Here is a 17,199-nt window from a genome sequence, read left to right as displayed (position 1 = left end):
TCTGCAACGGGACCTCATATGTAGATTAATGCCATGAGCGCATCCAACGAAACTCGTTGATGAAACAGCGATCCCATTGCAGAAATAAATTGCACCTTGAGTTGAGCAGGTGATAATGTCTGTGCTCCTTGCATGGTCAGTGGTAAACACCATGTTCCGTCGGTGGATGTAACATGGAGTCCACGAATAATTTCAATCGGTGAAACGCTTGTCAGTTTCACTGATAGGTTTTCCACATCAGCTCGATTATCACTGATCATGGTACAGGCGGTCATCAGACGCTCCGTGTATTTCATCTTCGCCTGAAATAAAAAAAAAACAATAAACATAAACCGATCAGTTCATTGTTCCATACAATGCAGAAGCGGCTCACCGTGCGACCGTAATTTTACACCTTAATACTCACGTGTTAGTGTTGAAAATTCCGGTTGATCAATGAACATCATTTCGGAAACCGCCTCACAATCATTTGTGTATAGCACTCATGTCCAGCGAATTACTGGTATTATCACCTAAGTTTGCTCGCTCGGGTCCAAGGCACTCATCGCACCATCACGGAAAATCGCATCATGTGGCAACAAATTGACCGGCTCCTCGAGTGTCAACGGTTCAGATGAAAGCTTCAGTCATCGTGTAAATCTATTCTTCCTCTGACTTACTTTTGAATGATTCATACAGATTCGATTTCCTCTTGTACCGTAGCACGGAAACGTATGAATCCAAGCCATTGCTTGGTTATCCGAAAAGTGACATTGGCTAGGCCTGAATATCTACATGGTTCGATTGGCAGCCGTGCTGAACTCGGTCTATGGAGCCTGAAGCTCCTAAACAAGTATTTGCAAGATTGACCGCCACCTATCACAGGTAACCAAATATAACTGTCATCTCGATACAGGCACTCATTTTTATAACAGTTTAACTCTTCACAAGTGACCTAAAAAATCTCTCCTTGGGATTTTGTGACTCACCATTTCCCGTATTTAAATTCACGTCCTCGTATTTTCCTTCCATTGTAAGCTTTTTTATGACCTTCTGCGCGCGGGTGAGAGATAATGACAAAGAGGAGCTATGTGAAGCAGACAGATCAACTTACGCCATTTTACGACGAATCCGCTGTAGGCAAAATGTTGAAACCACCAATAGAGTTAAGACAACCGAGGTATAGAAGGACACATACTACTGGTAAACTAGTGAGCACTCCGCTGTTCCTGTACCCCATACGTGTACATACAACACATCTGATCCACATCATCATCATCATCATCATCATCATCATCATCCGAATCATCATCAGCAGCAGCATCACCATCATCGTCATCATCAGGTGCAACAACAGGGGAAAATACTGATGATTTACTGCCGTGCAAGCATTATAAATTATTTGTAGTAGAAAAAGAAAGGATAATGGAACAGGATGGAAAACATGGGGCTAAACTACAGAATACACCCGAGATTCCCCACACATTAGACACCTAGTCAGACAATCTGGATAGAAACTGACAACATGAACGCCATTGGTATATTGATTGATTTTGACTGCAATCCATTCATACGAGTATTCCTTCGCCATACTAACATCGATTTTTGAGTCATAACCAAAAACAGTCCAGGATTGTTCGTGCTTCGTGCGGCAAATCAGGTAGGCGCATTCTTTGACATTCCTTAAACAATCATAATCGCTGTCATCATCCTGATTATTATCATTCTGATCATCATCGTCATCATCGTTCGCATTATCATCATCATGATCATCACCACAATCAGCATAATCAAAATCATCATCCTGATCATCATCATCATCACCACCACCATCATCATCGTCATCATCATCATCATGAGCAGCAGCAGCACTAAAACGACATCTAGAGATCAGTGTGATTCATTTCAGACTAATCAAACGAGCACTTAAACCAACATCGTCATCCATGTGCTGCTTGCATCAGGGTTCTATGACGACTCCAGGCATGAAAACGCATCAACCAAAGGAAATCTGATATGACAGCAAAACCAAGACAAGTGTTAAAGCCAAACAACGAAGCGCGCCTCTACACTCCATTTTTTACCATATAGCGAAAATTGTACGCGATATTTAACTGGAGCTTTTTGCAATGTCGTCGTTGGCGAAGATAATTACAATTTTCGGTGGAAATTTGTTTGCACGCACGACTTGATACGCGTGAAATCGTCCGCCTGATTGAGGACACAATGTCAGGGAATTAAGGATGAATTAAGGCGGAAAGGCTTGTGTGGACCAAAGTGCCCCATTCAGTCAAGTGTCCGAACAACGACCTACTCAGCGTAGCTGTACAATCTTGGTATTCCTAGGCTTCGAAAATTAGTTCGAGTCTGTGGTTCGCTTGTGTACTAGATAGATAGTCATATTCCGGCGAAACTCAGTGGCAATAAAATATTACCCACTGAATCTTAAGAATGGATACACACGCACTGATTATGTGTAAATTTCTCAATAAGTTACACATGGAAGCCCATGCAATTGATAGACGAGCGGACGTATGAATTTGACCATGACAGATTTGTACATGTATATTCCAAAAACTTGATCTTACCAAGTAGCATAGATTTATCTACTCACATTGCATAGCAATTTCGCCGTGACAGCCGACGTTGTTGGTGCCTCAGTGGTTTTTGCTGACATTCATGAGACCTGGTTCATACACTAGTTGATTCGAGGCCCGTAAGCTTCAATATCGGATTCCGAATAACGTGAAACACACTACACACCTGCGTAAAATCTGAGTTCAATTAGTCCGCGGAATCGACCCCACCCAAAACATAATATCGTTTTACGACAGGGAAATAATGAAGGAAACCAATACGGGACACTAAATGTGCGTTCACAAATTGTGGCTTCTGTTTAGCGCCTTTGAGAGTGAAATATCTTAGTCACGGCGAGATCTAGGTGGGACACAAATGCAAACTTACACATTGGAAGCCGTTTCTTCCGGGATTTAGGTGAACTTGTAAGATTCAAACCAATAAAAACCAACTGAAACATACTTGATGTCGATAATTTTCCCAGGTGTTGGTACCAGCGACCAGGACAACCCAGTTCTTTGACGGCTGGTTGTTGAACACGGATGGCCAATTGTGGACGCTGACACTGTCCAAATATGCAACGTGGTCGATGCAGAACAGAAACGCAAGAAGAAGCGAACAACGACGCATCGTATCCCGGCTTACTCGAAGCTTCATGTGCCTGGAACTTTATACCGTGCGCCTCATGTTATTTGAACTTCGCCTTACAAATGTGTGGCGATGGTGTGAAAAACCATCCAGCACAAATCTAATAGGTCTGCGGTACAAAGTTTATGCCAATCGGGGTATGATCAACCAATGTGATCAGCTTCTTCAATGGCTGGTCATTTGCTCAAACGTTTTTCAACAATCTGTGCATATTGAGGATTTGTGGTGTTTTCTAATACAACTGTGGATCATTTGATTGAGCGCCTGTGTGCTTCATCAAACTGAGTCTGCAAACTGGTTCCACGTAGCGCCTGGCTTATGAGTACCTTTACTGAAAACTTTGGTTTATGGGGACATCAATACGAGGTTTGGTATTAAACGGTCATAGTGGAAATGTGTATTCGGCAAATTTGTTTGTCAAGATAAGTCTTGCCAAACCGATTGCACTCAGAATGGAAACTTTTCAAAAGCTTGGTAGTTACTCACTGCATAAATCGTCGATTTCCAGAAACTTCCGGTTGATCTAAGTGAGTGACACCACAGGTCAGACAAAGATTCAAACCGATTAATTTACTTTTCCCTATGGTTTTAGTTTACATAAAAATACAAGTTCATGAAACTCAATGGATGGGCTCTTTCAAACAAGTAGAAGTTTGCTCTGTAATTTCATCACTTTCCGTGACAACTTTTCTAAATTTCCCAAATTGTGGGTGAGCACGGCAAGATTTTCTTTTATATTGTTTTAATTGGGAAGTGATGCTCAACACATATAACCTGAGATTAACATTAATCCTCCAATAGTAGTCTTTGTATTGATGAAAATACACTTTCGAATTCAGAAGGCTCACCTGATTTTGATAGCCATTTTGATATGTGGGCGTCTGGAAGTGAATTGAATCGATGTGTTTTCAATAACAATATGATTTTCACGGATTCGTGCAAAACCTGAACTTGTCAACAACCAGGACGAATTCACCGACTCTTCCGCCGACCTTAGGTGCTGCTGGTCGCCTACATGTTTACGGCGGAATGGTAAGTCTAGATCGATGACTTCGACAAATATCCTGTGGGAATGCTTAAAAGGTCTAGAGAATACAGACTCTTTAACTTCAGTATGACTGACCCACTTCACTCACTTACTTTCAGGTGCAACGAACACTAGAGAAATCCGGTGTAACGATGCACCAAACCTACTGAGACTTTAAAACCACCCGATTGGGCGCTGAGTCAAGCACCCAGTCAGTCAAGCAAACTCATACGATGATGAGTGTCCAACAAACGCCGATCCGAAAGCATCGATTCAATTCAATTCAAGAGTGCGCGATGCTCCTTGTTCGTTGTGTTTCTTTTCGGTCAGTCTTGTTCCAAAACTTGGGCACTGTGGCGAAGTCAATTCCCCGAAATCAACCCTGAAGAACCACACCAATCAAATACATACACTAAAGAACACGCTTTCGTGATGGGATCACCAATATCCCCGATTTGGGCAAATATGTACATCGGAAACTTTGAGCAGAAAGCTTTAAACGTATTCGGGTGTTCATCAAGGGTTTCCTGGCGTTAACCATGTGTAAAGTAACGGGACCGGCTCAGCGAATTCTTTCAATATCTGAACACTTCGGACCCTCACATTATGCTAACATGGCGCTAGATGCCCCTTTGGGTACACTAAGTTACGTTGACTGAATAACAAACAAGAGAGTTGCAAATTAAAATTCACCGGAAATCAGCAAAAAGTTTAGTTTGCAGAGCCTTTTCGGTGCCTAACTTCCATGCCACCCGAAGGTTGCATGAGGACTGGGATACCGCCAGGTTGCCCAAGCCTAGACAGAAAAAGTCGAGAGTCGGAGGTCCGGTTTGAACCACGGATATTCCAGTCAGGAAATTTGCACTCTAACCAATTGGGCGGTCCTAGACCAATGGACTTAGACTACTACTAAGCAGATCCAAAAACAGTATATGCTAGCATAGATTCAGCGATGTTTAGGAGAGTGACGGCACAATGTACAGATGAAGCCAGGGGAAGTGCAGCGCAAACTGAAGTAGAAAATCGACTTACTCACGAGGTTGCTAAAAACCCTTCGACAGCCCACGACGTGTTTCATCGTTCTTGAGGCTTGTCAGGTAAGCGAAGTCCCCGAGGTTCCTTCAACCATATGTTCTACTTGAACCAGAACTGGACTGTATTCGAGAAATACACTCATTTGAAAATCACTTTGGCTTTCACGAGAAACTCAACTGATATGATATTTCTTCAAATAAACGTGCTTCACCCAGGCCGCCTCATGTTCCATTTGGCACGATATTCGAGATACCTCAGTAAATATTTTAAATGAAGCTACTCACAAGGTTGCTTAACAGCCGTCATTCCATACAATAAAGGGATATCTAAAGTCATCAAAAGGCAAATGAATACGGCCAACATCAGATAAGCATTCCAGAAGAGAAAGACTTGAAGCTCGGTGTTGGCGCATTCGAAGGATCGGCTTCCGGTTGATAGGACTAGGAACTGTGTATACAAAATAAAATGTAACGACTTTACGAAAACATATAGGTCTATTGACAGCCAAAGAATTGCGCATCCGAATCGTTGAGCATAAGCGTTCCATTATTGGACAACCGAGAAACATAGCTGAATACTAGACCATAGTCAAATATCCGACAATGGCGGGATATGCACTAGATACTGGGCTAGGAAAGATTTGGAAAATGTGGACATTCTGGGACGTGGTTTAAGACTCCCACCACAGCGACATGTGGTCCAGGTGGTGAAAATCGCCAAGGGGATCCCAGCGTGAATAGAATGGCGTGGGTAGAACTTGCAAACTTGTGGAGTGCTGTCTTATATCAGCCTAGATGACACGAGGCTGTGTGCAGGTAGCAGCAAAATGGTCTGTGTCTAAATGTACAAAAACGAACTAGAGTTATATCCAGTTTGCCACCCCGTCGCCTCATCCCCAAACCAATAGTCCCCGCACATTTGATGAACTGAGGTAAACGAAATCTGTGAATGACCCAATAGTCAAGGGCGATGTGTAGACCCCTGGCCGTCTGTCCCGCTGAAGTCAATATACTTAATTACGTAGAGGATGTCCCTGGTTCTGTTTCTAGGAGGCAATCCTTCAACTGCATTAGTGCAGAGCGCAGTATATTCTGTCTGTAAAGCTACGCTTATGTTAGCCGTGATTAGAATCTTTAGAATGAGCTCGGAATAACAGCGGTCCTGATCACTTCCCTGTTAAGGTTTCTCTACCGGTACTCACACCCTCGCATTTGATGCCTAACCAAGCTAGCTATATATCCATTGACCAAAATTTTGTTCTTTACTTCAATTTTGGTCGCTGTCCGATCAACCTCTCCCGTGCACAAGGCCCTTACACGCTAAAACGTTAACGAGGAAATGCTAGATAATAACGAGTTCGGATGATAAGACGAGTAGCTTAAATCTGCTCCAGTGTCGAGTGGCTTCTCGTAGATTGGTCTATAAGTTCCCTCACGTTTTGTGTCGTGCAGTCTAAAAATTCCAGTGCAACCCAAGTTCACTACTCCATAGTAAATTGGATCCGTGGACGCAGTTCATTCAGATATTTGTAAAACTCACTAACCTCTCCTTTCATCATGACAAAAGTGTCATCCACATACGGCCAGATTAACTTAGGTGGGTATGAGAATCCGGCTGAAGTTCTCTGTTCAAAGTTGTTCCGTAAATATAGCTGCCCAAACCCGGAGTTTTGGAGGTTTCATTCCTAAACCTTGTTCTTTATTATAAACCACCCGGCCAAAAGCGAAGTGCGTGAGATTCAGACATGCTTTTATACCATCCACTTTTTCAACTACCATAAGCTGTGTCCGGTCTGAAAGGATGGTGTCTGCTAATAGCTGTTACTTGGTTGTTGCTGAAGCATCCATCCTTGGAACATTTGAACATAACGAATTCACATCGAAACTAACAAAATATCATCTAACTCAATGGGGACACCCGCTACCCGGTTGGAGAAGTCATGTGAATCCCTTAGGTAAACAATAGATTTTTCAGCTAGGGGCTTTAAATCAACTGCCAAGAAGCTCATGCGGTGAAGAACCTATTCGGTTTACTATCTGTTGCACCGGGACGCGTGGTTTATGGATTTTTGGAAGGCCATAAATTCGGAAGGAGCTCAACCGCTTTGTTCAGGCACTCACTAGAGGAAGTCTTGATGATGGATGGGGGAATCGGCAGTGAATTTCGACACTTTCATCCTGGGTGCAACAACCCAGCATCTAGCAAGAACCCGCGGATTGCCAGAGTCGGAGTAATTTGCATGGTAGGAGGTCGTATGTCGTCAGTTGTAAGCGCAATTCATTACGCTTCCACTGCTTAATGCAACGGAATGCCAATGACAGTGTTGCGATACCGGTTCACGGTCGTTCTTGATATCGCATGCAGGGATTCTGGGCAGCGTTTCATACAACACAGTCACACGAAGATCCGATCGGAGTTTAGCATTCGATACGACTTGATCTGGGCGTTATGCGAGTAGCTGTGTTTGATCGATTGTCTAGACAGTATTCGCCGAATTCCCGTTCGCTGTGATCATTTTCAGGTTATCTTGTCACAATCGGTTCATTATTTGGCATGATCAAATTTGTTCCATTCAGGCTATCCGATGAAATTTGGCTATGATATGATTGATCAATAAATTTGTTTATGAGTGTTTCTCCTGAGTGAAGGTGAGTGTATGAGTAAAATACCAGGGAAAGCCCCAAAACTTCGGGATGGACGCCAATTCTATTCGGACTCCTGTGAGATAGTGTGGTAAATTGCTTGCGCATTTCACAAGTGTGCTACGGAAAGATTCATACTCAGGTGTTGATAGTGTAGAAAATCTTTGGAATTATTTCTGTGGAAATTTCTTCATGTAAATAGAGGCATTTTATGCCCAAAAGCTGAGAAGCACCGCGAAGCCATTTCGTCCTCACTGGGAATCATCAGCAGCGCACAATTGACGAACATTCATGGAGTGTCGAACCAAACCCGTGACCGTCCAACTAGTACCTTCGGTCCTTGAACGTGTGGAGTCCCTACAGGCGCATCGGTAGCGCGATTAACTCTCACCAAGTTTGGACGTATTGCCGTTTATTCATCGATGACGGAAAACCACATTGCATGGTCACGTTTTGACCAGCTGCATGAGGGTGACCTATTCTGGGGGAGGATTTTCCATGAAATGTTCCTTCCTGTGACATGCAAGTGAAGCCAATCTAAACTGAAAATCCACGAATAACTGTACGGCAGTTGCATCAAATTTGGGGATCATCAACAATGCGCAACTCACAAAACCGCGAATAGATATCCGAAAATGGTACCAACTGGAATATTGAGCAGGTTTGTGCACAATATTCGGTTGAAGCAAACGATCACAAACAAGCAGTTCAACTGCATTCATCTGCGTCATCTGTCAAAACCGAATTCATGTGCAAATGAGCGAAATTCTCGAAATCCGTCCTTCTTTCGTTCAAATAGAATATGGGGTAGATAGAAACTCGGGGACCGATAAAGGAAAATGACCAAACCGGTGGTGAGCAATTTTGTGAGTAGCATGAACATAGTTGACACGCACTCCAACAGCGCCTGTCTTATTACCAGCGATGCATTTCATATCATTTCTTTAGTTTAAAGGTCGACATGAACCTGACTGAAGTGATGAATATCTTGCCCATTGATTTCGGGGTGACTCAACGTTCTACTCGTTAGTCTACAGCGACATGTATAGGGAATATCTGTAATAGCCAGTTTGTAAGTTATGAACCGGTGAATGTAGGGAAGCCGTTCACCAAGAGGTGTTTATCAGAAAAAGCGAACAGCATTTTGCAGACACGAGGACAGGAAACTGAAACTATTCCATGCGTGTTGTTTTAAAAAACTGCGTCTCCTCGCGTTTTCCCGAAGTTCTGTCGATATACACTGATTATCATGCAACTGTAAAATGGGTGATTCATACCCGCTGTAGCCGAGTTTTCTAATCAAGCAGAAGACAGCGCTGCTGACCGAGCATCACCATGAAGAGGGACTTGCCTTTGGTAGGCTGTGTGGAAGCACGATGAGCTAGCTGCACCGATGTCACCGGTCTCTTCGTTCGGCCGCCTGCATCGGCGACTGCCCCTACCTGATGAGCCCTAAGAAAGGGAAACCGGTCGTTGGCTTTCAACAAACATTCATCAACCTTATGAGTAGCGCACTACAAATATACATGTACCGCGATATCTCGAGTATCGCAGCAACTGAACCATGCATCGCCATGGTGCAGCATATTCAGTTGCTTGGAAATATCACAATGGTGCAGTTCACCTGGGTTCTAGGTGTGTCTTTCGACAAAACAAATTAGTTTGCAAACGACTGAATATTCGTGTAAGCTCGAGTTCTTCGTTCCCAAAGCAAGTCCGAAGTAAGCCTTATCTTTTTATGGATGCCTCATCTCGTGGCACTTGACCATTAGCTTACGTCTCAAGACGGGCAGCACAACATCAGACTCGGTGGATTTCCAGCAAATTATGCCGGATTCACTCAAGCGCAACGGGTCTGAGTGACACGGAGTCGTTTTGGACTACTTGCTGCTTTCTCAGTCGTCGCGTATTTCTGCTCAGCGTTCATCGGTAAACCACTGGCAGATTCGATAACTTAATTCCTCCGATGTAGGCCCACGCCGAGACGGCCATCACTGCAACCACGAAAACCTGTTCGACGCTGGGCGGTTTGTGGGTCAATTGCTGGTCCAGTATCCGTGCTTCGACACGGTCAAGGGTCCCATGAGTTTCTACCATCCGACTTCGCCCGAACAAGTCCTACGTTGGTGCAGCATTCGTGATGAAATTTGCAAGCCAGCTGTAGTATACGGCTTACCCAGGAACCTGTCGTAGAGGCCGCTGGGAATTGAGGATTGCACAGTTCTTGGTGCTCGCTAGCTCGTCTGGCAGCAAACCAACCACTGATTACTCACTTTATGTCCATCAATGTCAACGAACTCCGATGGGTCGTTGAATGAATGGACCGTAAATCGGGTTGCAGCTGTCCCTCAAGCTGTTGACATTCTGGATTCGTCCTAGCATCCCAGATATTTCACGAAGTTGCGCTTACGTTCCTAATGCTGACAACTATGTGTCAAGTCGGAGGACGGGGAGAATACGCCGCTCATGGTTGAGAATATTCTATAAAAATTTAAACGCAGGCCATTTGTTTGTTTGGGTGACTCAAAATCCGAAGCTCAGATGGGCAATGTCAATCATGTGATGAACATGATTTATACTCTGTTTAATGCTCTATTAATTTTTCTCTTGTTTCAGTATTTGAGGTGAGGTATATATATACGCCAATTCTAATGCATACGTATTACTTTTTAGGCTGTGCTGTATTCTGGATTGCTAGTTCGTCTGGTCATACCCATATACGTGCCTAACATATTTACCACACCGCCTCCCTAGATGAGATCATAACAATTTCGCATTACTTGTCTGGGAGTGCCTTCTGAGCCCTTGAAGCCAGTACCAGACTTCTTTGTACTAAAGTTCTAAACTTTCACCCATCCTCCCCGGGATTCGGTATGTCCATTGTACTGATTTCCGTGCTATACCACGCATCCTACTGCGTATCCAAAACTCCCTCTCTAGAGTAATTGGATAATGATTATGGACAAGATACACCTGGCTTGGAGTCCGTCCCGTCGCCTCCCACGCGCGTGAACATAGAACAGTTGATGAATCCGATAAAACGACATCAGGTTGACAATGTGGTAAGAGAACAACTGCCAAAACAGACAATTCCGAAAGACTCGTTACCAATCTGCTTTTCGCAGAAACTAAGGACTTCTCAAGGACCACATCTAAACATCCGATGAAGTTTCGAAGGACTGTATGAGAACATATTCAAAGTCGATATGGCTAAGTTTGATGATGCGTCTCTAGCACGGCTTGATTGACCTCGAGAACCACTGAAATTTGAGCAGTATGTTTGAGTCGACAGACGACACAAAACTGTTCCACCAATGTTGCCCGACCGCACTATTTTTGGTCGTCCTGTGCACCTGGCTTGCAGAGGTACGTAAGAAGTGCGGAGGCGTCCTGATGAGTCCACAAGGCCTGAGAATCCCGACGGTTTTACCTAGATGTTTCGGTTTCTACCGAACGGTCTAAGAGAGATAAGAGAATTTCAACTGGGAAATCAGTCCAGGAATGCAAACGAAATGCACGCATACAACGGTCCGAGGACCAGGTATGTCCAACACAGGTTTGAACATGTGCCCGACAATGCTTCCAATGAAACAGGAATGTGTGTTCACATAAGCTTCACCCCAACGTACCCCAACAGAATTCAGCATTCCCGAGAAAATGTGCCAACTATGATGCTAAAGAGTGGGGATGATTGCTAGTGAGGCACGCTGAAGTTCGAGCAGATACTGGGCTCGAGATTAGAAAAAAGTTACTAATGAGAGATTTTGGCGAGTATCCGCTTATCTGAATTTCCGACCAAGCGAAGCATCTTGATTTAAACTGCTTCATTGCTAGCGGAGAACACGCGAATTTTCTCAGCTACCTAGTAGAAGAATGAAAATGTGAGAACTCTACGAAACAAAATACATCGCCCGTTTCGCGGCTCATCAGGTAGATGCATTTCGAATTGGACGTATTTTGACAAATGCCCCAGCTTGCATACAAATTTGGTTTCGACAGGGGACAGAAAAGAACCAAAAATGATGCTTCGCTTCAACCAAAAGATCATCTAGAACACAAGGCTGATGGGGGGAAGTGCGCCCTACCTGATGAACCCCAAGATAAGCGAAACCTGTCGTGACCTGTCTAACACTTTCAGCAGTCCTTTCGGTATCCCTATTTGTGTTACTGATCCCGCTGTGGAGATAATGAAGTAACTGAAATGGCGACGAACATCCGTGATAATATAGGGTTCTGGTTAAAACAGCTGCCGACCGTGAATGTAGAAAATGTAGAGAAACCGATGGAGACGGATTTAGGGTTTTTAACATCAGTCATGCAACATGTTTGGTTGATAATCCACCAAAGTTATATAAGTTAGTCATCCGTAGAGGGAAGTATCTGGATTCAATTCTAATTTTGATCATTTCCAAATAATGGCAGTATTGCAGAATTTCTCCTCTAAGGAAACAGTGTAGAAGAGCAGAATACCGGTAGTCCAGTGTCGAAGCCCAGTAAGTTCCAAGGCGCAATAGCTGGTTATCCGTCGCCTTTCAAGCAAACTACTTGCAGGTAGGATCGAACGAATTTTATAATCAAGGGGCGATTCTCGTTGATTGAAAAAGCGGCATTTATACCACCACAGAATCACCAGAGGTATTCAAAACATTGAAACCACAATATAAACTCAAAGTAAACCGGAAATATTCATACGAACTGACCCGAGTGCTTTAGTCATGAGTATCATCTTGAGCTCGACTTTCTAGAGTTTTATCGCGCAAATTGTTTCAGCTTTCTGTAGATTGGCCATCCATTTGTTCGGTAGATTTTCCTCGAAATTGTGCGCTTTTGACAAACAAAACTAACGATTGCAGCCAGATTTGCTGACCAGATCATGCTTCACAATATTTTGTAGTAGGTTTGAACACACGGACCGATTGCAGACAGATATACCCCGTCACCACAGTCCCGTGTGACGTCCGAACTCAGTCTAAAACCCTGTCGTGGTGGTCGGATTTTGCCGGCAATAATTCAATTCCCAGGTTGTTTATAAATGCCAGCATTGGCCTGAAGGTGACAACTAAGTTATATAAGTTAGTCATCCGTAGAGGGAAGTATCTGGATTCAATTCTAATTTTGATCATTTCCAAATAATGGCAGTATTGCAGAAGTTCTCCTCTAAGGAAACAGTGTAGAAGAGCAGAATACCGGTAGTCCAGTGTCGAAGCCCAGTAAGTTCCAAGGCGCAATAGCTGGTTATCCGTCGCCTTTCAAGCAAACTACTTGCAGGTAGGATCGAACGAATTTTATAATCAAGGGGCGATTCTCGTTGATTGAAAAAGCGGCATTTATACCACCACAGAATCACCAGAGGTATTCAAAACATTGAAACCACAATATAAACTCAAAGTAAACCGGAAATATTCATATGAACTGACCCGAGTGCTTTAGTCATGGGTATCATCTTGAGCTCGACTTTTTAGAGTTTTATCAAGCAAATTGTTTCAGCTTTCCGTAGGTTGGCCATCCATTTGTTCGGTAGATTTTCCTCGAAATTGTGCGCTTTTGACAAACAAAACTAACGATTGCAGCCAGATTTGCTGACCAGATCATGCTTCACAATATTTTGTAGTAGGTTTGAACACACGGACCGATTGCAGACAGATATACCCCGTCACCACAGTCCCGTGTGACGTCCGAACTCAGTCTAAAACCCTGTCGTGGTGGTCGGATTTTGCCGGCAATAATTCAATTCCCAGGTTGTTTATAGATGCCAGCATTGGCCTGAAGGTGACAACTTGATGAGGTGAAAAACGGAGATGAACCGAACTAAACTGAACTGAATTAAACTGAACCCAACTGAACTGAAGCACATCTGCCCCGAAACTTAATTTGCTGGGCGTTTCACTAAGAGTAATTTTGAGACTGACGCTCGCCTTACGTGACGCCGTGGGTGAATGCATTGGCTAGTAATGAATGCATCACGGGGTCAACTTGCCTGCTGAATTGTGAAGCAGTGCGCCCGGAATTGATCGAATACTACCTTGAAACACATGAGCTCATCCCTCTTGGATAAACCCTTTATTGTTGGCTCATGGTGGGTTGTCACATCCATGATGATGTTGCGAAACGTCTCCTTGACGATGTGGCCAAGCTGACAGAAGCGAGAAGAATAGTTGTGGAAGATTTTAGATACACTTAAAAAATTTCTCGCACGTCAAGTCACGGTCACTAAAATATTGGGCTGATGACGTTTAGTTGCTCCTATGCATCTTCGATAACATTTACCCACCACAAACATAGACTCTCGCATAAAATGATATTATATCGTGCATTTAGTTTTTTTCTATTGAGATGCACTGGAGAAGCAGAAGAAAACACGAACCTGAATTGCACGGTGCAGCTTACGCCAAGCGGCTTCAAGTTCCTCCTCGGTTTCGGCCTCCATCAAGCGCCGAAACTTTGATAACAAATGCGCCTGGCAAGAGGGCTTTCTATCTGCAACGTTCGGCTAAAACCAAGAAGACAAATAAACAGCACTTATTGTTAACAGATTGGAAGGATCGTCTTCATAGACTACTCGCTAGTAAGAACAAACTGCACAGAATCACTCGGTTTTCCTGTGCACCAGTTTGGAGTACGTAGAACATCACTGAACGTTTCATGGATTTTGCTGAATATCCGAAATAGGGCGTTACTTCTGATGTGTACTTTTATGAGGTGAACAAATCCAACCAAACTCGTTGATGAACTACCGATTCCGCCGCACAATTATCGAGCAAACCGAGTTTGGCTGGTGAGCAATTTTGTGCTCTTTTCATGGTCAGTGGTAAACACCTCGGTTCCGTCGGAGGGTGTAACATGAAATCCACGAATCATTTCAACCGGTAAAACGCTTGTCTGTTGAACTGATAGATTTTCAACATCAGCTCGATTATAACTGACCATGCTAAAGGCAATCATCAGACGCTCCATTCGATTGATCTACGATAAGCCCGCTCCGATATGTTTATGCGGACTCAACCCTATTCATTCAACTGCGTGAGTATTTATATATTCCTGTCTGTCTATCTGTCTGACCGTCAGTCACTTTGTCAGTTGGGCTGTCTGAATGACTGTATATCTATCTATATATCTATCTATTTATCCATCTATCTACCCATCTCTCTCTCTCTATCTATCTATCTATCTATCTATCTATCTATCTATCTATCTATCTATCTATCTATCTATCTATCTATCTATCTATCTATCTATCTATCTATCTATCTATCTATCTATCTATCTATCTATCTATCTATCTATCTATCTATCTATCTATCTATCTATCTATCTATCTATCTATCTATCTATCTATCTATCTATCTATCTATCTATCTATCTATCTATCTATCTATCTATCTATCTATCTATCTATCTATCTATCTATCTATCTATCTATCTATCTATCTGTTTATCTACTATCTTATCTATCTATCTATCTATCTATCTATCTATCTATCTATCTATCTATCTATCTATCTATCTATCTATCTATCTATCTATCATCTATCTATCTATCTATCCATTCATCTACTGGTCGTTGATCAGACGGCTGTTTATCTGTTCGCCGAGATTTGACCATTGGCAGTCAAAGGCTCTCTGTGATATCCTCACGTGATTGGCTACTTGAAATGAAACGAATTTAGTGAATTTTTTCCGTTTGCGTTGAGGTCTGTGTTCCTTTGTGTTGATTGATTATCCCGACGGCTTCTAATTTTAGTAGGTTTTGAGACCTGGACTTACTTTGCATTGCGTTTGCCGTTGTCAAGTCTGATTGCGTGCTTGTACCGCTACATTTGCTCCACCGTCTCGGTTTATGTTTTTGCGTCCGCCGGTTGATTTGGTGCTTTGATTGGGCGCCTCCTCCAATACAATTGATATTTCCGTATGAGTTCCTCGTCTGGTCGATTTTGCAGCTCTACGTTCTGTGGTTCTGGCGTTCTCTCTCTTAGTGGATTGTAAATGGGATCAAGTTGGATGTGTTTGTTGATGGCTTCGGTGGAGTACCACGCTTCCGTAAATTCGCGCTCCCTTTTTGTTCTTGCTTGAGCCTGTATGCGGTCGCCGCTCCGGTCGAACTCGTGTCCTTCTTGATCTTTGTGTGCGGAGATGGGGGCGAATTGATCGTGTATTTTAGTGGCGCGTATGTGTTCATGTAGTCTGGTGGAGAAAGTTTTCTTCAGCTACCGTCAGTTAACTTTGGAAAGAATACTTATCCGGCCTTCATTGTGATTACTTTTGCACTCCTGGTTCTTAATCCGCCCTGAGAATTTGCCATCTAGATGAGCCCTCTTGCATTTAGCAGTGGATGAAACTCCCCGTTCTACCGCCATGCCCAGTTTCTCCATGATGTCTGGTCCTATTGCCCCCAAGCAGGCCTCCTTGTGTTTGTTGGCTATTCCCTCGTATTTCCTAATGCGGTTGTGAGCGTCTGTAATCATGAGACTAACCATTCGTCGACTATTCTGTCGAGCTAATATCCAAGGTTGAGGGTGGTTCATTGGTGGTCGGTAGGTTACGCTGTGTGGACGAACGTGTTTTCTCAGGTATTTGTTGAAGAAAACTGGCGTTCCTTGACATCCTCGTCACTAGATTGCCGAACGAACAACTACAAACTAAGGTTTACAGAAAGGCGACACATACGGACCAAATCCTTATCTACCACAGCAACCATCCAAAGTGCCATAAACGAAGCTACATTCGGACACTTTTCAAGCAGATCGAGACACGTTGCAGTACAACAGAATCCAAGATCAAAGAAGAAGAGCGCCGATATGAATTGTTACAAAAATATGGATAACAAAAGAATTTTGTCTGGAGAACACTCAGGAAGCCAAATAAAACTACAAGCACCCGATCAGACTCGAGAAAGGCAAACCAAAACACAATGCGAATCAAGGCCAGAGAGAACAAGCTACAAAAGTTAGAGGCCGTCGTTATAACCAATCAACACAGAGGAACACAGACCACGAAGCAACAAAGATCACAATCGAACCAATAGCTTCATTAAATTCGTTTCACTCCAAGTTGCCAATCACGTGAGAAGACAACATATAGTTTTGAGTGCTATATAAACGCACAGAGGCAAGGAAGAAATACCCAACCAAATGCTCACTGAGGACGTTACCTCCCATGGTTATGAAACGCTTCAAATCCAATGGCCCAGCTCGGCGAACAGACCAACAGCCACCTGATGAAGAACCAATAAACTCACCCGATCTATATATATATATATATATATATATATTTCACCACCTTACCGTCTTTTTT

General features: G+C 43.3%; 1 protein-coding gene across 1 annotated transcript in view; it reads right to left on the bottom strand.

The window, feature by feature from the left end:
* Nucleotides 1-14: 14 nt before the first annotated feature.
* The window catches only part of T265_11804 (hypothetical protein), a gene marked incomplete at both ends in the record, with an annotated part of 34,452 nt that continues 17,267 nt past the window's right edge, over nt 15-17,199 (bottom strand). Inside the window, 4 exons of the mRNA XM_009178569.1 lie at nt 15-302; nt 3,019-3,121; nt 13,941-14,041; nt 14,273-14,365. Of these exons, the coding sequence (XP_009176833.1) occupies nt 15-302; nt 3,019-3,121; nt 13,941-14,041; nt 14,273-14,365 (585 nt within the window). The remainder of the gene's footprint in view (nt 303-3,018; nt 3,122-13,940; nt 14,042-14,272; nt 14,366-17,199) is intronic.

Source organism: Opisthorchis viverrini, assembly GCF_000715545.1.
Source record: "Opisthorchis viverrini unplaced genomic scaffold opera_v5_589, whole genome shotgun sequence".
NCBI lineage: Eukaryota > Metazoa > Platyhelminthes > Trematoda > Opisthorchiida > Opisthorchiidae > Opisthorchis > Opisthorchis viverrini.
This window is presented reverse-complemented; position numbering and strand designations above follow the sequence as displayed.